The sequence below is a fragment of the Ipomoea triloba genome, chromosome 15 (genome assembly GCF_003576645.1).
Source record: "Ipomoea triloba cultivar NCNSP0323 chromosome 15, ASM357664v1".
In the NCBI taxonomy this organism is placed as follows: Eukaryota; Viridiplantae; Streptophyta; class Magnoliopsida; order Solanales; family Convolvulaceae; genus Ipomoea; species Ipomoea triloba.
The window spans coordinates 3,878,323-3,899,729 of NC_044930.1; the positions used below are offsets into that span (position 1 = coordinate 3,878,323).

At 35.5% G+C, this 21,407-nt stretch overlaps 4 protein-coding genes across 10 annotated transcripts; 2 read left to right on the forward strand and 2 right to left on the reverse strand.

Moving 5' to 3' along the window:
* The first annotated feature begins 960 nt into the window (after positions 1-960).
* LOC116006652 (ethanolamine-phosphate cytidylyltransferase-like) lies at positions 961-7,404 on the forward strand. 4 transcript variants are annotated; one of them, XM_031247109.1, is made up of 10 exons: positions 961-1,371; positions 2,081-2,316; positions 2,557-2,738; positions 3,055-3,126; positions 3,359-3,426; positions 4,418-4,538; positions 4,861-4,926; positions 5,022-5,144; positions 5,424-5,515; positions 7,262-7,404. In XM_031247109.1, exons 1-9 carry the CDS (start codon positions 1,049-1,051, stop codon positions 5,493-5,495), a joined length of 1,263 nt encoding a protein of 420 aa, XP_031102969.1. In that variant the 5' UTR covers positions 961-1,048; the 3' UTR covers positions 5,496-5,515; positions 7,262-7,404. The 4 variants fall into 4 exon arrangements, with proteins under 4 accessions (XP_031102969.1, XP_031102967.1, XP_031102968.1 ...); XM_031247107.1 differs by lacking the exon at positions 7,262-7,404 and adding an exon at positions 5,612-5,848; XM_031247108.1 differs by lacking the exon at positions 7,262-7,404 and adding an exon at positions 5,615-5,848.
* Positions 6,501-9,666, reverse strand: LOC116006653 (protein LURP-one-related 5-like). The gene is made up of 4 exons (XM_031247111.1): positions 9,589-9,666; positions 9,437-9,485; positions 7,636-8,006; positions 6,501-7,046 (listed from the first exon to the last, which is right to left on the reverse strand). Exons 3-4 carry the CDS (start codon positions 7,993-7,995, stop codon positions 6,579-6,581), a joined length of 828 nt encoding a protein of 275 aa, XP_031102971.1. The 5' UTR covers positions 7,996-8,006; positions 9,437-9,485; positions 9,589-9,666; the 3' UTR covers positions 6,501-6,578.
* A 1,977-nt stretch (positions 9,667-11,643) lies between these two features.
* Positions 11,644-16,255, reverse strand: LOC116007057. 4 transcript variants are annotated; one of them, XM_031247632.1, is made up of 8 exons: positions 15,711-16,252; positions 15,162-15,309; positions 14,899-15,052; positions 14,664-14,789; positions 14,490-14,570; positions 13,477-13,669; positions 13,123-13,393; positions 11,644-12,242 (listed from the first exon to the last, which is right to left on the reverse strand). In XM_031247632.1, exons 1-8 carry the CDS (start codon positions 15,879-15,881, stop codon positions 11,941-11,943), a joined length of 1,446 nt encoding a protein of 481 aa, XP_031103492.1. In that variant the 5' UTR covers positions 15,882-16,252; the 3' UTR covers positions 11,644-11,940. The 4 variants fall into 4 exon arrangements, with proteins under 4 accessions (XP_031103492.1, XP_031103493.1, XP_031103495.1 ...); XM_031247633.1 differs by having other exon boundaries at positions 14,899-15,049; positions 15,711-16,250; XM_031247635.1 differs by having other exon boundaries at positions 12,054-12,220; positions 15,711-16,255.
* A 3,165-nt stretch (positions 16,256-19,420) lies between these two features.
* Positions 19,421-20,463, forward strand: LOC116007164 (calcium-binding protein CML42-like). Its single transcript, XM_031247767.1, has one exon. The coding sequence runs from the start codon at positions 19,557-19,559 to the stop codon at positions 20,151-20,153; it is 597 nt and encodes a 198-aa protein (XP_031103627.1). The 5' UTR covers positions 19,421-19,556; the 3' UTR covers positions 20,154-20,463.
* Positions 20,464-21,407: the final 944 nt, after the last annotated feature.

Here is a 21,407-nt window from a genome sequence, read left to right on the forward strand (position 1 = left end):
AATAATAATTGTAACTTTATAAACATGTAATCGTGACTATATAAACTACAAATTTATGAACGTGTAGTAATTATTTTACGAATCTATAACAATGAAAATATGAAGTTGTTGTTGTGAATTTATAAATATATAATGGTTAATTAATGAACTTATGGTAGTGGCTTTATAAATGTGTAGATTCATTAAAGAAAAATCAATATGTGTATCATTTAAACGATCTCATTAATTTATATTTATTTTACATTAATTTATTTGTACTAAATAACAAAGAAAAAACATAAATTGAAGGTAGAAAAATAGAAATAACAGTCATGTTGTTACATGTATCATGATTTAATTATTGATGGGTTCCAATTTCCAAACAAGTTGTTTGGATAGTTTGTTTGGAAAATAAAAAGTTTGAAGTTTGACTCTATATGAGATGTCAACCTAGGTTAATTTACGATTATTTGTCAATTATGATTACCATGCAAGTTTTACTTGAAGTGTACATTCGTGTAGTAGACTAATAGCTATGATTTGTTTTCCTATAAATTAAAATATTATAAACTTCTCAGCCAAGCAATTGTTATACAATGGACCAACGTTCATATTGTATTGTGAATCTGATGCAAAAATTTTGTACCTTCAGCTAACACATTCTGTACATATAGTTAAGAGTACATGTAAAAAAGTAACTTAATAATTACAGACACATAACATGATAACAATAAGTATAGAATCGGTCCACTGCAAGTACAGTATGTGTGAACTACAAAATGTTATTTTTAAACTAGAGTTTATCATGGTCCATGGTATAATTTTTCTTATTGGTTGATGATCATTTGTCTGAATTTTCTTCGTCATAAAAAAAAAAGAGGAAGAAAATGATAAAATATACGTGTATAACTTTAACTTGTGTAAAATGACATAGACGTGTATACATTGTGTAACAAATTAACCATGAAACAGTAGCGTGTGGGCGTGTGTTGTCAGAGTTGTTCTGTAATGAGATGACACGCATTTGGCGCGGGCACACACAGGAGCAGCAGCAGCAGCAGGAATCGCGATGGGTCCAGAGGCTTCTCTCTCCGACAACGCGCATCACAGTTTGCGCCTTCTAGCTACCCTGCTCCTTGGCGGGGCGGTGCTAGGGCTCTCCGTGCTCGGCCTCCGCCTTGCTCGCCCCGATGGCGTGTGGAGCAGCAGCAGCAAGAAGAAGAGGAGGCCGATTAGGGTGTACATGGACGGCTGCTTCGACATGATGCATTACGGCCACTGTAACGCCCTCCGCCAGGCCCGCGCCCTCGGCGACCAATTAATCGTCGGCGTTGTTAGAGATGCCGAAATCACCGCCAATAAAGGCCCTCCGGTCACTCCTCTTAACGAGAGGTTTGGTTTGCCTCCTTGCATTTCCAATGTTTGTTTGTTTGTTTGTTTGTTTTTTTTGTTTGTTTTTTTTGTTTTTTTTTTGTTTTTTTTTTGTTGATTGCTTATATTTCTGTTTCCTTGAATTGAGGCGCCGGTTTCATGGTGCTGTTCTCTTTATTCAATGGAAGCTGAAGCTCCTTCGTTAAACTACATCCACTGTTTATTTTCGGTTTTTTTTTTGGAGTGAAATGTTAGGTTTTTGTCTGTGTCTGAATCATAGAGGCATAGAGCATTAGAGTGCTCGTGTGAACACGAACACCTGAAGTAAAAACTTAGGTTCCAAAATTTCATCCCCCTATTTCAAATCTAGCATTCAAAACCTTATAGTTTTTGAACTCTACATACGATAAGATTAGAACTCCGGGGAGCGCATACATGCGGTTACTTGATTACTTTAATTATGTCACTAGATGTATAATGGAATTCAATGTATAAAAGTTGGGGAACTTGCCATCTCATGATTGTATATATCTTAGCTTTGTTATGCTGCACTATTGGATTCTCTAAAGTTTCCTTGTAACTGTATTAAGCCTTTGATGACATACTCACATGCAGTGGTTGGGTTAAGATGGTCTTGTTAAATGTTAATACAGTATTTACTATTTACTGTTCTTCTATCAGACCTCTCAGCACATGTCAAAAGTATCTCTCTTGCTTGTGAATTTTGTAGGATGATTATGGTTAATGGCGTAAAGTGGGTAGACGAAGTTATCCCTGATGCCCCATATGCTATTACAGAAGATTTTATGAAGAAACTTTTCAATGAGTACGATATAGATTATATTATTCATGGGGACGATCCTTGTCTTCTACCTGATGGGACTGATGCGTATGCCCTTGCCAAGAAGGTTGGACGCTACAAACAGATCAAGCGCACGGAAGGAGTCTCAAGCACTGACATTGTTGGTAAATATTTATGCTGCCTTTAAATCCTCTGCTTTGCAACCTTATCACTATCCTGACAGAAAACAAATAAAAGAAAAACAAAAGTTCCAAATTTTGGGTTTGATGGCCAGAAGGGTTTTCTTACCTTATGCTATGGGTTTTGCTGAAGTGAAGATCTATCCATTTTTCTCTTTATTAACTGTTAACCATGTTACTTGGAGTATAATTTCAAGAGCTTCTCTGTTGCTTGCATAAAAATAGGACGAATGCTTCTTTGCATGAGAGAGAGATCCTCTGGTGGCACCCCTAGAAATGCATCCTTGCAACGACAATTTAGCCATGGCCATGGCCAAAAATCTGAAGATGGTGCTACTGGGAGTGGAACTCTAATATCTCAATTTCTGCCTACATCTCGTAGAATTGTGCAATTCTCTAATGGGAAGGTGTGTTTTTCACCCATAGTCCCATACTTTTAGTTTCAGTAAAACTAATAAGTGCCATTTCTGATTTAGTTAAGGATTTCTTAAAAGAATAATTCCTTCTAATGATTTGCCCATATGTGTGGAAGACCACTGATTCTTTGATTGGGACAACGTAAAGAAATTTAAGAATTGGTTATTTTATCCTTCTGTGTTCTCTAGCAAAACACCTTATCCTTTCCTATGATTGATTTTAAATAATAACATATACTTCTAAAAAAAAGTATATACATTGTGGAATACCTTTTGATGCTGGATATCTTCGGGCATTTCATTGTAGGGACCTGGACCTGATGCTCGCATAATTTATATTGATGGTGCCTTTGATCTTTTTCATGCTGGACATGTGGAGGTATGTGATAATTCAGATATAAAGACATGGTATATGGATTACAGTTGCATGATTATATTATATGCCGTATGATTTCTACCATAGCCCAAACTTGATGCTTGTTGTCACTTCTTGCATTATATAGTTAGATAGCTTTCAAAATTGAACTACATTAGTACCATTTTCTTGTCTCTCTTTTTTTTGGTAATGCATGAAAGTTCATATTCATTTATTGCTTATCTGGTGATTGCAGATACTAAGGATTGCACGTGGCCTTGGTGACTTTCTACTTGTTGGCATTCATACTGATCAAACTGTCAGGTAAAAACATACTGCTTTACACAGTATCGTTGGTCATGATCCCCATTCCTTTTCCATAAATACAGAATTTGACAATTAGTACATTAATGTCTATTGGAGTTCTATTATTTATCATGTATTTATTTTATTGTTCACAACAAAAAAAGATTTTTTTTAAAGAAAAAGTTCTTTGGCTTCAAGCCTTCAAATATTTCATCTGATCTGTTTATATGTAAACTGGAATGTAAAATGGTAAAAGGCTATAAAATTGATGGAAAAAGAGAACACCAGTACTGCTAATTAGTAATCAGTTTTATGGTTAGTGTTACTCAAAGCAGCTGCAAAGTTAAATCAAAAGGAAAGGGTGTGGAAGGAGTTTAAAATGTGAATACATATTTTGCATCGTGCATGCTAGTCCTCTTATTCTAAGATTACTTTCAGATTTAAGTAGGACTCTTGCATAGGAACGTTGATAAAGTTTTCTACTAGTATTTATTCAATCCTATTTCACTCTTTGTAGCTGTATAATAATTAATACAATAAAGTACCTAACTATATGCCTTTTCCCTTTGTCTGGTTTCTCTGGAATCTAGTTCTTGCAGAGAAAGCAGTTGTCTGGTTTCTTATTTTGTCTTCTGCTGTTTCTATTGGATTCTGTGGTGCTGACTAATGAATTGCACTTATTTTAGGAAATAAATAGATGAACTGCAATGTTAGTGAAAAGGAAAGGGGCAGAGGAGTTGAAAATCTTCTCACACACACACACACATATTCTTTAGTCCAATTTTCTAATATATCTCTTGCATACATAATGTTGATGAAGCACTCTAGTAGTATTTTTGCAGTTGTATGGTCACTATGGCTCTAGACTAAATCCTTGTGGAGGAAGCTATTCCACATGTTTTATTCTGCTGTTTCTGTTGGATTATGTGTGGTGGCTAATGAAATTATGGCGTTTTTTGAAAATATTTGGATTAACTGCAATGCTACAGATGTTTGGTGTTCCTTGCAGTGCCCACAGAGGTGCACACCGTCCAATAATGAATCTTCATGAGAGAAGCCTAAGTGTTTTAGCATGTGGTTATGTCGATGAGGTGATAATAGGTGCTCCAAGGGAGGTGTCAAAAGATATGGTAATCTATAACCTATCTTCTTAAAACATTTTGATCTGTCTTAATATTGCTATTTCATCTTTTGCTCTTGATGTCAATGCTTTTTGAAGTGGAAGAGCTTTATCAAAAGATAAAGGGTGGGAAAAGAAAAAAAAAACAATATTCTTAGATTCTCAACAAGTGCTTTAAGCACATAATGCCTTTTGAGTTGATTGCAGTGAATAAATGCTCAGTTGCTTAATGGATCTGTCATCATAACCTTTTGAGCTGATTGCAGTGAATAAATGCTCAGTTGCTTTATGGATCTGTCATCATAACTTATACTTGATTGGATTTGTTGCAGATAACAACCTTTAATATCTCTTTAGTTGTCCATGGAACAGTGGCCGAGGATAATGATTTCCAAAAGGTACTGTTAGACTAGGAGATGTTTTTATATTTATAAAATTGAACAATCCGTTACTTTCGAGTTTCTTTTTGTTGATGATATTGTTGATTCTGCAGGAAGAGGGAAACCCATATGCTGTTCCAATAAGCATGGACATTTTTCGAGTACTTGAGAGTCCTTTGGACATTACAACAAGCACTATAATACGGAGGATTGTATCAAATCATGAGGCTTACCAGGTACAGAGTTTCTCTTTTAATCTCAAACATGTACGAGAGCATTTCTATAAGTTCAGAAAATTAGTGTATCTGTTAGACAGCATAAATGGACCGGTTATCATCATTAAAGGCGATTTTATTGGAGATCTTAGACCTATGATCTACATTACTTTTGGTAATTTGACCATTATTTTTAATGCTGCAGCAATCTTTTGAGACAGTTGAGTGAGTTCACATGTGATAACCCAGGAAAAAAAAAAGTTGTGTGCAATCGATAAATTTGATTTCTTATATTTTCAGAAACGGAATGAAAAGAAGGCTGAAAGCGAGAGGAGATATTACGAGGGAAAGACGTACATCTCTGGTGATTAGCTGATTTTAAAACATCTAAGGTAACTCTGAGTTTTCGAGAGAACTGTTTGTTTATTGCCACATTTATGTTGTTTACTAGTAACTTGATGGGGTTTTGCATCCATGATTTCTGGCAGCAGATTTAGAAATACAACCTGTAGTGTCAGTGGTTGCTGTTGAAACATTTCTGTATTCTTGTTTATTATGGGGCCTGGAGTATACCCTCCTCCCTCATCGGAGGATTTTTTTTCTCCTCTTTCACCATGTAGTACTGAAAACAGGCATTTGCTTTACACTTTATATCAATACCTCAAATTGAATTTAAATTAACTTCAGCTTGAAAAGAAAGTGAAGAAGGGATCTTTTACATGAAAGTTATGTTCCATATTTTTATAGAGCAATATTACCTTTTTCAATGTTTTTTTGCACCAAATTATCTTTAATTATTCGTTGGATATCTTTCAATTCACATTTTGACACTTGTCACAAGACATGCTTTCAGACAAGGCTTGATGCAATTATGCAAATGATTTGATGAAAATAATAATTTCCTTAAATTTTATGCCATTCTTCTGTGTCTTAAGTTTGTCTGTTGGGCTTGTTAATAGATTTGTAAGTGCAAAGTGTGATTTTGGCCTTTCAAATGTTAGCACTTGGTCGTTTTAGCCACCGACTATCCCGAGTAATTTTGGTCCAATTTTGGTCCTTCCGCTAATATAGTTTGAAGAAACTCTAGGAAATTGGTCGTGCAACACAAACTTTTTCAGCCACAAAAGAATTGGTCCTTCCAAATCAACACGTTATTAAGAGCAACATAACATCAATTTGGAAGGACCAAAGACATTGTTTCAGCCATAATGGAGTTTCTTCTGTTAGCAGAAGGGTCAAAATTGCAACAATTTGGAATAACTGAGGGTGTCATTTACTCACCCATGATAGTTAATGGCTAAAACGACTAAACTCTGACAATTGAATGACCAAAATCGCACATTCCTGAATTTGTCATTCCCTAACCTTAATCCAACATTAAGCTGCCTAAAATATAACTTGTGTTGAGCAGTAAAATATGGATGAAGACTCAATATGAATTGTCTTTGTCCATAGCTAGGAACATAGAAAGGGGGTATGTGGTTTAGGGCAAAGCCTATCTATGGCCATTATGAAGGCCATAACAAGAGCAGGTTCCATCCCTGCCTCTACCACCAAACTGAAAACATCATCACTCAGCAACACACTTGTACCAGTGTTTGCACTGTTTGTGGTCCTGGCTAACTTCCTGGATATGCTTGCGACTGTCCGGCCATCGGCCCCGGTGATCTTGCAATCCCGCCTCTTGAAGGATCCTTCTATCCTGTAATCCGGCTTCCGGCTGCTCTTAATAGCTCCCCGGTGGCAGTCTCCGACAAAGACTTCAGCCTCGCACCTAATTTTGGTTGTCAGTGACCTTAAGCTTAGGAGGGATGGAGAAGACTGTGACGGCCTTCTCATCATGAATAATGGCGTTCTGGGTTTGCATTGATCATCTTCTCCTCTATAACCAATCCACTGATAATGCATGCTTGGCATGTGTAGCTGCATTTTTATATTGACATCATACCAATTAGAAGACTGAATTTACTATAATTTAAGAGTTAATATTAGAGTCACAAGCCGAGTTTTCCTCAAAGCGTGAGTCTTCTAGTTATTTTTTAAAATTTAGTGAGTCTTTTAGTTATTTTTTAAAAATTTAGTGGTCTATAAATAATATCTTTGACATAGAACTTGATATAACTGTGTTTGGTATGCAGGAATAGGAGTACAGGTAAGAAATGACAAAATGATTAAAATGCCTTGTAGTAGATATTGTAGTAGTTTGGGGGAAATTCCAATCAAACAATGTAGTTTGAGAATTCATTCAATTGAAATTCACTGAATTGCAATTCCCTCTAAATTACACCCAACCAAACAATCGATTAGATTATTTTGAATCGTTCTGTCAGATATAAGGAGAATAACATTTGTCTCTGCACGGATTGTATGATGGCGAACTAAATTTAGTAGGGTCATAATCGAATTGAATTAAATCCGAGTACTGTAAGGCTAAAACTCGACTATTTTCATCTCAAAAACCCTAAACTTCATTCGAATTTTAATAAAAAATAAACTTATGATTAGAGGTTACCTGTGGCACGAGTGTTAACAGAGCTTTGCCGAATCCGTCCATGAGAACAAGGCCGCCGCCGCCATGTTCCTTGGCATGCACCTGCGCTCTGCACCCTCCTCCGCCGCTCCCAACCACCACGGAGGACGACAGCCTCGCCGTCCTCTTCCTCCTATAATTGTCGACGCGAAAAATCAACCTGCCGAGGTGATCGAACACCGTGAATCCGTCGGTTCCGTGGAAACTAATGCTGGATCTCTTCCACACCGTGAAAGCAGTCGGCAGCGGACCAGGAGGAGGCTGATCGTCGTCATTGTGAGGCGTGCGCCTGTGATCGGCGGCCGCCGGATGAATCTTGGAGGACGACGACGGCGGCGGCATATTAGTTTCGTCTATTTATGCAGAATCAAATCGACAGAGAAAGTAATTAGCTAACTACTAGAGTAAATGGCAGAGACTTTTGAATTGCCTGTTTCGTTGATTGTAAATTGTGATATAAAGATACAATAATCAGCAACGATGACATCAATGAAGAAGGGCTAAGAAACCTAAGGGTGGGTAATTGGAATGAAAATAGGAATCAAATACTTGGTAACGATCCTTTAAAAAGAAAAACTTGATAATGATAATTGGTTTAAGTAGAGAGTCACACTATTTGACAGTAAATAAGAATTAGAATTAAAATAAATAAATAATTAAAATATCATATAATACATATATATACACATACTCTGTGTGTGTATATATATTAAAATTTCATATTTAATGCATAGATATTGATCTTTTAAAAAAAAATAAAAATCCTTCTCTTATTTTTGATTTTCATTTTTCAAAAGTAGGGTGGTAAAAAAATAATGAGTTATGTAATTATTAAAGGATTTGATTTCAATAATAGGACAACCAAACACACTCTAAACTAGTTGTATCCTTTTCATGATTATGTATATACTTACAAATTTCTCATATAGCTATCTAATTATACACCATATATTATGGATACTGTAAAAATTTCATAAATTATATCATATAATGTCAATATCGTAAAAAATTCATTCTTTACAAGGTAATATATTTTATATATTTTCTCAATTTTTTCAAATCGTAACAAATATATTACACTACATAGTAGTTGGCAAATTAATTGTTATTTATTATCAAATTAAACCTTAAACATAGCTAAACTATATATAAATACAAAAATATATACACACATGTAGATATATCCATGCATGTTGAATAATTTAACTATTAGTTTAGACTTTTATAACTTAGTATCCTAGTCAAAGCGGGCCTAATTATTTATGTTACCCAATAAGGAAACCTTCACGTGTTGCACATGAGGACGGAACTAGAGGTGTAAACGAGTTAAGCTCAAACCTAGTTGGCTTGATTTCGAGCTTGAAATAGTTACAGGGGCTCGAGTTTAAGTCCAAATTCATTTGGAGTCAAAGTGGGTTTGATTATTCACATTACCCAATAAAGAAACATCCACATGTTGCACACGAGGATAGGACTAGTCGACTATAAGTGCAAATGAGCCAACCAAGTCAAGCTCAAACCTGACTTGGTTTTGAGCTCAAAACAATTATAGGGATTTTAGTTCAAGCTCGAGTTCGATCAAACTTAAAAATAGTTTGAATTCGAACTATATATATTTATAGCTCGCCAAGTAATTTGACTAACCAAAAGCCAACAAATTTTAAGCATGAATCCTAATTAGGTCGACATCAAATCAAACTTTGACCAATTCAAGTAACTCACAATCCTTCAATAATCCAAAAATCCAACACAACACAATTCAAAGTTCAAACTACATACATACCTTCTTGACAGCCAATTGTTTCGAGCAATGCAGGCGGCGGCTTCTTGTGCTGAAACAAACATAAGTTAGAGAAAGGAATAATATGTATTAATGTATTTATATGTATAATTAGTACAAGAAAATATGTTACACGACAGTCACGTACGACGTACTCTGTAGGATTCATCAATATAATCTGCTGTCTGGTCAATATATTTTTGTGGTTTGACTCTTGGTCTGGCTTTATTAGCACTATCTTGCCATGCTTACAAGGCAGAATATATTACACACATATATATAGAGAGAGAGAGGGAGTGAGGGAGTTTTCAAGTTTAATGAAAGTTTTAAATACACAAATAGTGGTGGCAGTTAATGAAATGACAAGTGAAACGGACATCTTTGAAATCCCAGGCCCCCACACTACAGATTCCATAGTACCCAAATTTAATGATAATTACTCCGTCAAATATATAATATGATATCTCATTATTATCTCTAGACTCTAATCTTGTTATAAAAAGGAAAAAATGACATTTTGTCTTTCAATTATACTAACATGTAAATTCAGTCACTTATATACAGGGAGGTAATGGTGGTGATATGGCAATATGGCAATATGGCAGAGGTTAAGTTTAGCCCCGAGTTTCACTCTAAATAGTTATCACCACAAAAGTTAGTTCAGTTGAAAGGAAAACTCATTATTTGTAGCCAGCAGAGGTTAAGTTTAGCCTCGAATTTCACTCTAAATAGTGTTCACCATAAAAGTTAGTTCAGTTGAAATGAAAACTCATTATTCGTAGCCACTACATAACGGTGGTGTGCACTGAGTAAACTCCCCCTCAAATCGCACAGTAGATATAAATTATACTAGGAAAATCCTTTGTAGTAAGCTTCTTTGAAAGAATGTTGAAAAAAATCGAACTCGTGATTTTTTGGTATAAAGACTATAGTCTACCCACTCTGTCACCCATTTTAGGGTAAGGGGTTTGAGTTATTGTATACATAAGAGGGGTATGGAAGCATAAATTACCAAATTGGTCAACATAAGACTTTAGAAATTTTTTATTAAGAGATAATAGACACCTAGTGTGAGAAACATTTAGATATTAATATGTGATGAGTTTAGGCTTCAAGTATAATTGCAGCATTAAACGTTTCATTTTCCCTTTCACAATTAAAAGCCTAGGGCCAGCTATCTTAATGGCAATCCTATATATGAATTGATGAGATTTTGTAGTCTCTTGAATTGCAATAGTTAGTTGCAACCCCTAATCTATTATATAGTGAGGCTAATATCTTTATTGTTTTCCTTCCACTTGGCCACTTGGGGAAGGTTAATTATCATGAGTGGTTTTAGACTTTTTAGTATATGAGCTCACCTCAATTTCGGTGGTCTTTCTTTCCTCATCAACTTGATTAGTTGTCTCGATTATATCAATATTAAAAGTTCATTTAATAGTTAGGCAACCAAGCATGTTACCATTTAAAAGGTGAGAAAGTTTTAAAAACAAGTAAACAACCCCAACAATAGTTTTTTGACGATTTTTTCATGACTGATCAGCATATATATATAGTATATAAACATAAATGTGCAATTCAACTATCAGTTTAGACTCTTAATTGAGAGGTATCAAAGTCAACCCCATGCCAAAGGTCATGGGTAAGAGGTAGTGTAGGACTATGGTTCACGTATTGCTTCAAGTCAATAAAAAAAAGTAATTGGCCCGCACACGTGAAGGGGCGTATTAAACATATATAATATATAACTATAAATGTACAATCCAATTATCAGTTTAGACTTTTAATTATTCTTTTTTTTCCTTTTCTTTTACTCCGTATTTACCTTGTGGATCCTAGAAAAAATTAATTTTGAGTTTGAGCTGCTGGGATGCTCTACTCATGAAAAGATTGAGTTTGATATTAGGGAAAATAAATCGCAAGTAGGGGCCAAAATTTTTTCCCTAGGTCAAACTTATCTAGTTACTTTTTTTTTTTTTTTTTTCCCTTTACTACTCTTATCATATTATTAATTATTGCAGGGAAACATAAACACAAGAAACGAAATATGTGAAAAAGTCAAAATATAAAAAATTATGAGTAATACTACACATACCGATAAGCTAGACGAATTTCTCTCAGAGCATACCTTCAAATAGCGGTTACGAGCTATCGAAAGAAAGCACCAAATGGCTTTTAAGTGCAAATGTAAGTATATGTAACTCGAGATGTGAAAAAAGCTGCTTGCACTTGTATATATAGCAGTGCAAAATACATCTATAGAACTAAAGCCAATAAAGTACACTACCAGCTTCAAACATCATTAAAGCCCAACCCAACATAAACATAGTACTAAAAACGGTTTTGTACACAACAAAACTGCCTTCCAAAATGCGTTTGATAACACTACACCTCTCTTCAAATCTGCCATACTGAATGAAGCTCCACCTACCTTAGACATACAATAAAACCCGGTACGACACAATGATGGTACAACAATCTTTTAGCGGCACCAAACCAATCAAGTTTTAGTTAGACCAGACATGCACGAGACCAGATAAGGTACCGGTGTAAATCTCATTGCGCTCTTCGTCATAGAAAAGGGAGGTTATGTTTCTCAGCGCCTCTGCAACTGTCGTGTTAGGCTTTAGAGAAGACGTGGTCCTCCTCGAGTCACCATTGGCCAGCACCTCTGCAACAGTACCGTTATGCTTGAGAGAAGCCTTTGTCCTCCTTGACTCGCCCTCGCTGTATCTAGGACAACTGTTTCCCGGGCTTATTTTGGCGAGGCACTTTCCTGTGGAGATGCTGCTGATGTTGATAGAGCCAACTGTATCAAAAACCAGGTTTACACAAGGAAAATAGATAGCTGAAGTATCAGAGAAAAGCAAGACGATAGCAGAAGATCATTTCATAGCAAGACTACACAAGAAATGTTACAAGCATCAGTTTATAAGTAGGCCAGCAAGAAACGCACTAAAGAAAATTCAGAGAGAAGATGAATCTGCTAGAGAATGGCCTGGCAGTATATACGATGCAGTCCTACAATGTTTGGATGAAATATTTTATAGGGTGAATTGAAGTTTCTGGCGTCTAAGGATCATGTCTAGTGCAGCCGTGCAGGTGTCTATATAAACAACTTTCTCATAAAAATTCCGAAATAATACGGGTATTATAATAAGCATTTAGTAGAACATTATAATTTCAGAAAATACATGCATCCACATAGAGAGGTGCAATTTTAGACTGTGACATCATCTAAAAGAATCACCATGTTTCGCAAACTGATTGGCTCCCCCTCAAGTGGAGGGGGCCATACCATGGGCAGACACTGGGTAACAAGCTCTGACAAGGTCACTCAACTAGGTTATAACGCACATAGGCCAAACCACACTAAAAGACTAAATCCAATCAACTAGCTAGTATAACTCATGGCCTTATAAACCCATATGTTTCTCTCTTATTTTTCAATGTGAGACTCTTAACCGTATGTATGCCAGTATTACTAAAGGCCACATATAGAAAGTGAGACCAGATTTTAGGGGACTTCTCTATTTACTCGACTCAGAATTAAAGTCTACTTATGGATTTAGAATTTAATTTTATCCGAATCATGTTGTCTTTCTATGCAGCCAGTATTATGTTCCCCAACCTGTAACCAGAGAATAATTGCATAATAAATATGGTAACATAGAAGTTAGGTGACCTACCATTACCATTATCCCATTGATCAGCAGCCTCAGTCTTGCAGTAAGAAATAATCAGGTCCTGATCACTGGTAATATAGATATTGTTGGTAGTACAGTCGGGATGCCATAGCAAGTGATCCTGAAACGAAGTTACAAGCTCTCCACGAAAATTCCACACAGCAACAGTTCGGTTCCTAAACGTTAGGAACAACTGGTTCTCATATAAAAAGATGAATGCAGATGGCGTTATAAACTCATTCCTACTAACTTCTTTCTGCTCAGAAGTGCGGACCTAAGAAGAAAAACAGACAGCCTTACAAAACAAATAATATTTTATTTCTGTAAAACAAGAGAGCATGGGGAATCTGATAATACATCAATAATCTGGAGATTCTCGTTTTCTTGTTTGATGAGAAGCTTTTCATTGAATTGTTCAATGAATTCAACCTTCTGATTGCGATGAAGTAAATGGTTAAAATCTTTAAGAATTGTTCCATCATCTATCGAGAGTATCTTGAGGGGAACATAACTTTGTTTGCGGTTGAAAATCAGTAACATAATACCTGGACTGTATAGGAAAAGAATTAATTTGTCAAGAGCATTGTCATCACTCAACTAAAAGAAATGTGTATAGCTGATTAACAAATATAGATATATTCTATGAATTAAGAGAATCATGCAAAACGAGATTCATTATCAGCATTAGCCAACAACACCCTTCCACATGAGAATTTTATCATTTTTTGTGAAGTTAAACATATCATGCAGCCATATTGTATAGAGATATCGCAAGAATGGACTGCACACTTTCAGACACTTCGAAAAATATCTTCATTTATTTACCAGCTCTACATTAATGGTTAGACAACAGTGACTTCACTGAGTTGAGCTGAAACCTTTTCATATTGATGCCCGGTTTAGGAGAAGCACATATCTTAAATCTTCAAAGTATACCACTGAAACATTTTGTAAGGCCAAGAAGTACAAGGAGAGTATAAAGTGGAGGAAGTCCTACTCAAACCGTCAAACTTGCCTTGCATAAAAGAATTGAGAAACGGTAATAAGTTTTTTAAAATGAATTTTATCGTGGAGCAACGCTTAGCATCAAGACATATTATAAATAACTGAAATAGTCAATGAGGGTATATGAATTATCAACACCAAATATGACTTCCAATGATCAATAAGATTTTAACCGGAGGGATATGAAAAATTTAAAACTTGTTCCACTACTTGTTAAAGCAAAATTTCTATGCTCATTCTCTCGAGTACTTTTGCTCATTCATTCTCTAGAAAGGGTAGTATGGTGAGGGGGGGGGGGGGGCGGTTGTCCCTTATTCCTGCTTTAAAGAAGAGGTTGGAAAGGAGTTGAGGACAGTGAGAAATACCTGATCTTGATTTCATGTATATCCTTATCCGATATGGTGTAGAGCATCCTGTAGTTTTGTAAGTCAAAGACCTTGTATATACTGCAACAGAAAAATGGAAAAGAATATTACAATTGATGGTGGAATCGTAAGTAACCAATAGAGTTAAAATCATTTTTATGAAGCACAAAATACCTATCCTGAACTGAGTACGTTAGAACCTTTCCATTTACATCATCAAATTCAACAAAGCCAGGCCATTTCAGGGACTCGGACTCAAAAAGTTCGAAACCAGCATCTGGGTCACCTTGCCGTATGTATCTAAACATTCATGTATAGAAAATAAAAAAGGTACTAAGAATACGGCACAGGTTAAATCAGCTTAGAATTTGCATGACAGAGAACCACATAGAGTGATAGAGGTACGCACTCAATCCTTGTGGATCTGCACCTCAATGAACTGAAGTTATCTGAAGCAAACACCGAAACAGTGATAAGCGAATCGTTGTTCTTATTGTAAAACAAGCTTCTTATAACTTCATCTGGACTAATATTCATGAAGCATACCCTCCTATTCACCACTGCTGCCCAAAAAGGGGGAAAAAGAAGCACTCAATAGTAGCAATATTAAAATAATCAAGTTCAAATGCAACTGATATCCAAGGGAAAAACAGAACTTTTTCCAGGTATTACCTCTACTAAAAGCTGCACATACACCAGACTGCGTGAGTGAAAAAACAATATCCCGTGCTGCGACTATCTCAACAACTTTCGTTCTCTTCATCAGGAAAGGAATTACTAATGAACAATGCCCCTCGGGATTATGAGTATCATATTGCGCCTGGTGAAAGCCAGAGATATGAGTACACAAAACCACCCCATTTGCACAGCACTCTCATAATTCCATCAGCGAAACCTTCCATTCAACATTGACTTCTTTTAATTCTGAAATTCAGTTATAGTTTTCCCTAGAAGCCATCTATCTCATTCTCTCATTGTTAAGCTAAAGTTTAACTAACCCTAACAATATTGCAGGAAGTGATCAACAAGCTTGAGTTTTTGTAATGACTCATTTTTCAAGCATTAACATTTAGGTCATGGATTCCACCGGGGCAGGAGATTATCAGTAACAATACAATTAAAAATTGGCAATAAATTAGAAGTGCAGCCTAAATTGAAGATGAGAGAGGATGAAAGAGCTATAATGAGCAGAGATAGTAGAGAGAATTTGAGGGAGCAAACCGTGAGGCGCATATTGCGGAACTTCTCATGTGCATTAGTGAGAACAAAGGCGGCATCTCTGCGGGAAGAAATCTCGCGCCTTTGAAGCTTCTTAACGCTGTTGAGCAGCCCTCCGCGGCGGCGCTTCTTCAACACGCACCGAGACCGCCCGCCCGGGCTGGCACCTTCCATACACACGCACACACACACACACTCCCCTTGCTTTCTCCCCCAACTGATCAACTCTCACTTCGCTGATTGTTCAAACAATTGAAAGCTCACAATAAGGGCAAACACCATAAGCGGCAAAACGCCCAGTTCACCTTCATAGAAAGCTGCAGAGAAAAAAGGAGCAATGAGGAATTGAGGAATTCCAGAAGGGTTCGCCACGTAAAAGGAAGAGGTGATAGTGTAGGAGGTCGCGAAAAGCCACAGATTTTGGACTGATCTTTTGGCCTTCTTTTCCTTGTTATCTTCAATTCGCTGCTGCAACAGTAAAGTACAGTGCAACCTCCCTAAATTATCTCGTTTCTTCTTCCTCAGTATATTTCCCTTTCAGTTAACCATATCATCTACTCTACTACATTCGCTAACTGAGAGCCGTGCGCTAAGATTTTGACAAATTATTCCATGGGCTCGAGTCCACCTTGCAATAATGTAAACTTGATTTTAAAATATACAATTTACATATTGAATGTTCACAATTTACATATTGAATAAATATATAAATTATGGAGTTAATTTTATTTTTGTCTTAGATTTATAGGTGTCATTCCACTTTTAGTCTTTTTATTATAACATCCACTTTTAGTCTAGTATTATTGTGATATGACCAGTTTTGGTTCTCAATCAACAAAATCGTTGAAATTTCTTTAAATAAAATGTCCTTTTTGGATCTAAATTTTTTTATTATATTTGGTGTACAATTTTTTTTCTACATTTGGTCATTGTAACTAAATCTTGATAGAAAATTGTTAGGATGTATCATAATATTTCCTATTTGAAATTGAATATTTTTCCTTAAAAGTATCAATATAATTTTGAACTAAAATTGTGATGTATTCGACTTTTTTTAATATGAAATTTATTTGTAAAGATTAAATGTGACAATAATAAAATTTTGTATTTAAGTTAAAAGATGATGTTTTCCAAACTTTATTAGCTAATACTCCCCGTTAATCACAACAACAAATACCGTTATTCACTATTCCTAAAACAACACAATTAAAAAATAAAATCTACTAATTTTATAAATGTGTCTGTGAACATCATCATTTCAACGGTCATCACTGCCTAAGAGCAATAATATTAGTAGATATTGAATGCATATTGGAACAGTAAACGCCACATAGAGGAGAGATAAGGATGTGAAAGAAGAGAGAAAGTTCTTCTGCAACTGTGGTTTATAGTACAGTGCTTTACTGCATATGGGAGAGAGACAATATTGCCTGCCGGGCGCGTTAAGTGCGCCGCGCGCCTGACAGCTTTGTAATTTTTTTTTATTTTTTATAAAATTAGATTTTTTTTTCTTTTCTTTCCACTTTCTCTTTCCTAATCACACTTACAAAAACTCTTAAAAAATCGCGAAATAACTCCACTACTAAGGATGCTCTAACAACTCTCTCTTCCACTGTTTTGAATTTGCTAGGAGGTTGGGTTTTGACTTTAAAGAAATAAATAATCAATATCTCAAACAACAAGTCAATCTTAACCATGGATTTAATGTCAAAGCTTTGTAATTGAACACATGGTCTATTGCTTCTTTTTTTTTTTTTTTTTTTTTGGAATACAAAAGGGAGGGAGGACTCAAAGCTGAGAGACAAAAATACAAAACAGCCTACTCCGTCTCAAAGACGAGACGCTCACTCGCAATCCCCAACTGATCGTTACGAACAAAATTGTCGCATCCGGGGGCTGGGGGATGACAAAAATAGTCCTGTCCTCCCTAATACTAACAGCACGCCTGACCAAAAAGTCAGCTTCAGTATTTTGTTCGGGAAGGACATGAACCAACGAATTGTTACCACCTTTTTGAAGCATAACTCTACATTCAATCCCCAAGCGTCCCAACTGATTGCTTCTCCAGTTGACATCCGTAAGAGCCTTGATCATCTGATTGCAATCACTATTATTTTATATAATGTACATATAATACACGAATAATATACTTTTAGTATATTAAAAATATATTTTTTGTTATAATCCACATAACACTTTGTGGACCATAATTTGCAGATCATGTGACCACTCATTTGAAATGGTAAAAAAGTGTAATCACACTATATAGTAAACTAAAATAAAATTTAATATAAGTATAACCAACCAATAAAAAAAATTATTTAAAGTAAATATAAACTACTTTATTACTTATTTATTTTTAAATTTGAGTTAATAATCAATCTAGTATTGTATTCAACTCAATGGGGGTAGCTCACGTGACAAGTGAACTCTCTTTGTGGGAAGAAATTTCGGGAGAGTATAGGTTTGATTCCCATAAGTGACAATTCTCGGTGGAACCGGACTGTTAGACGGACCGAGAAACGCCTGGTGGATTTACCAATAAAAAAATCTAGTATTGTATTCGTAAATATATATATATATATATATATATATAATCATTATGCATTTTGTAGGAAATTAGTTTATTATATTACACCGTAACAATAAGGTGTCAATTATTATTTTTATTTATAACACGGATTACATTAATAATGCAGTTATAAAAAAAATTTATTTATTTTATTAATTCTTGAATTTATTACATATATATGAGGATGAAGAGTGGGAATCATTGATTAGAAGCTGCCTTCTGCGAAAAAGTCAAAGATGCGCGGCAACAGCATTTCAACTTGTTAAAATAAACCATTTTTTAAAATTTTGTTATAGAAAATCTCTCTTACACATATATAACACATCTTGTACACTATAAGTTTATATTATAGTGATAATGTACAAAATGCTATTTTATTATCAAATATATAACATTTCTTTATATACTCCGTATATATATGTATTAATTTTATCAGGTTAACCTAATAATATAAAATCTAAAGATGTGCACAAAGCGAAAGTAGTTATGAACAAATACTGCATTGTAATAGAGTTAGTAATATTCAAAAAAAAAAAAAGATGTGCACAAAGATTTTTCTTGTGAATAATTGAATATAATCAATACAAATTATTGTTAAGCATTAATTCTCAACATGCAGTCGTATAATGGACTAATAAACAAGATAATTAAAAATGTCATATTAACTGTACTATGAGTAATGTACGCCTAAGATTCGAAAACCCTAGCCAATGGCCCTTAAAAAGATTGCATTATATGGATTATTGATTGATCAATTCAAGGGACTCTAAAGACTTGTAACGCAATATATTGCTAAACCTTGCCAAGCAAAAGTGCACAAGATATGACAATTAACCACGGATAGTCGGAATAAATGTAGAGGACTTAACATTTAACACTTGACCAAAGACAAATTAATTTTAAAAAATTAATGAAAAATGTAGTATATAATAAAATCTTGTTTTTGTAATAGTGACGCTCACACTTTCACCCAGGTACCCCTTGAGCATTGAGATTTGGTGTTGATACAAATTGATAAAAAAGGAAAGAAATGAAAAATAAAAAATAAAAAAAATATTTTCTCATTTTATGCGTACGCGTAGTCGCGTATGTATACCCCTACCCATAAGAATTACTCTGATCCGTACCAAATATTGGTGGTGCGCGGCATCTCTACTCGTTTTCCTCTTGATTTAAACTCCCCTTTCATCTCCTCATTTTTTTCTCATCTTCTCTGATCTCTTCTATCAATTATCTCTCGATTCAATATTCAATATTCAATATTCATCAACGTAGCCATGGAAACCGACGGCGACGCCACCGCAGCGCAGCCCCAATGCACCTCCGCCAAGAAATCCATGACCACCTCCACCTCCTTCCGGCTTCGGAGCCCTAGCCTGAACTCCGTCCGCCTCCGCCGCATCTTCGACATGTTCGATCGCAACAACGACGGCATGATCACCGTGGAGGAGCTCAACAAGCCGCTCAACCTCCTCGGCCTCAACACCGATCTCTCCGAGGTCGACTCCATGATCCGATCCTTCATCAAGGACGGAAACGACGGCCTCACGTTCGAGGACTTCGAGGCTCTCCACCGCTCCCTCGACAACGTCTTCTTCGGATCCGACGGCGGAGAAGACGGCGAGGAGGCCATCTCCAAGGCGCAGGAGGAGACGGAGATGAAGGAGGCGTTCCGAGTGTTCGATGAGGACGGCGACGGATTCATATCCGCCAGGGAGCTGCAAACGGTGCTTTCCAAGCTCGGATTGCTGGAATCCGGCAATGAGATCGATAGAGTGCAGCAGATGATTTCTTCCTACGATCAGAATAGCGATGGCCTCGTCGATTTCTCGGAGTTCAAGGATATGATGCGCTGTGTCATCCAAAAGAACTGATCATATCGGATCGGTTACACGGTACCAACTCAATAACCATACAAATCCAACCAAAACGCCATTAATTAAACCTAGAATTACATACACTATATATTACTCCGTATATTGTTTTTGAATTATTCATTTTTTTTGTAAAAATTTTGGATTTATTTGTTTGAATTGTTTCTTTTTTTCTTTTCACTGTTTCGTATAATTTGGATAGATTAAGTGAAAATACTTGATGTATCATCGCTATAAATGCTTTATACACCAATTAGGAACCTGAGTTTATCATGGCATTATATAAATAAATTTAATATTAGTTGAGTCATTTGGTAATGTGCCATGCATGTTAAGCTCTTTGAATCAAACTTTTCATCCAGCATATAAGTCAAATTTTGCAAGTATGGCTAGCTGGAATTAAATTGATATTGACTTTATAATGGTAGAAATAAAGGCTCTGTTTAGTAAATGCTTGTTAGTTGATTGAGTTAGAAGATATAATTAGTTGATAACATTAACTGATTGTAGGATCTGATAAGAAACTTATAATATTAAACAAGGAGATGGTGAGGGTAGGTCAACGAAAACCAGAAACCTATGCTGTCCTTCCAAGCACCAGCCTAGCATGCAGTTTGGTAATCTTTTTCATGTCTCACGTTTCCAATCATCATATGAAACTGTAGTTTTCTTTTAATAAAAAGAAATTCGATTAACAAAGATCTGAATACAAAGCATTACAAATAAATGAAGGAGCTTGAGCTTAAAGTTTTATGGATGAGCATTGCCTCAGCTTCTTTTGGTTCTTTCCAAGGGGTGTCTTTGACTGCTACAAAATTACCTATATATCTCACCATGCACCACCCGACCAAGACCCATATGGCCTTCATTCTTATTTATTGTTGCATATATATATATATATATTATTACTCTGAGGTTACCATTATTTGATGACATACTTTATTACGGAGTATAAAACAGAAAAACTTAGAGGTCCAGCCCAAGTCCAATTAAATGTCCAGATTCAGAAGCCCAACTGATTTTCTCACTTTTTTCATCTTGCCAACCAAAATCAATCATTTTTCTTGTTCATGATTTAAAAATAATAATAATAAAAAATTAGCGAATTCTGACTGTTATGTTTTTATTGTTAGGTGGTCACAATCGTATGCAGTTCAAAATAAATGTGAATGCTAGTAGTTCGAATCCTACTAAAGATTAAAAAAGAAGGTTTATAATTAAATTTGGTATTGTTGCAAGTATTAGTGTATAAGT

What these genes read in the sequence shown, in the direction of transcription:
- LOC116006652 (XM_031247109.1), top strand. Translation starts at nt 1,049, where the DNA reads ATGGGTCCAGAGGCTTCTCTCTCCGACAACGCGCATCACAGTTTGCGC. An exon ending in CTCAAGCACTGACATTGTTG is followed by an intron (nt 2,317 to 2,556) that starts GTAAATATTTAT and finishes GCATAAAAATAG; the next exon opens with GACGAATGCTTCTTTGCATG. An exon ending in CATACTGATCAAACTGTCAG is followed by an intron (nt 3,427 to 4,417) that starts GTAAAAACATAC and finishes TGTTCCTTGCAG; the next exon opens with TGCCCACAGAGGTGCACACC.
- LOC116006653 (XM_031247111.1), bottom strand. Translation starts at nt 7,995, where the DNA reads ATGCCGCCGCCGTCGTCGTCCTCCAAGATTCATCCGGCGGCCGCCGAT. An exon ending in TGTTAACACTCGTGCCACAG is followed by an intron (nt 7,047 to 7,635) that starts GTAACCTCTAAT and finishes ATAAAAATGCAG; the next exon opens with CTACACATGCCAAGCATGCA.
- LOC116007057 (XM_031247632.1), bottom strand. Translation starts at nt 15,881, where the DNA reads ATGGAAGGTGCCAGCCCGGGCGGGCGGTCTCGGTGCGTGTTGAAGAAG. An exon ending in ACGTACTCAGTTCAGGATAG is followed by an intron (nt 14,571 to 14,663) that starts GTATTTTGTGCT and finishes TTTCTGTTGCAG; the next exon opens with TATATACAAGGTCTTTGACT. An exon ending in TCAATGGGATAATGGTAATG is followed by an intron (nt 12,243 to 13,122) that starts GTAGGTCACCTA and finishes TTTTTGATACAG; the next exon opens with TTGGCTCTATCAACATCAGC.
- LOC116007164 (XM_031247767.1), top strand. Translation starts at nt 19,557, where the DNA reads ATGGAAACCGACGGCGACGCCACCGCAGCGCAGCCCCAATGCACCTCC.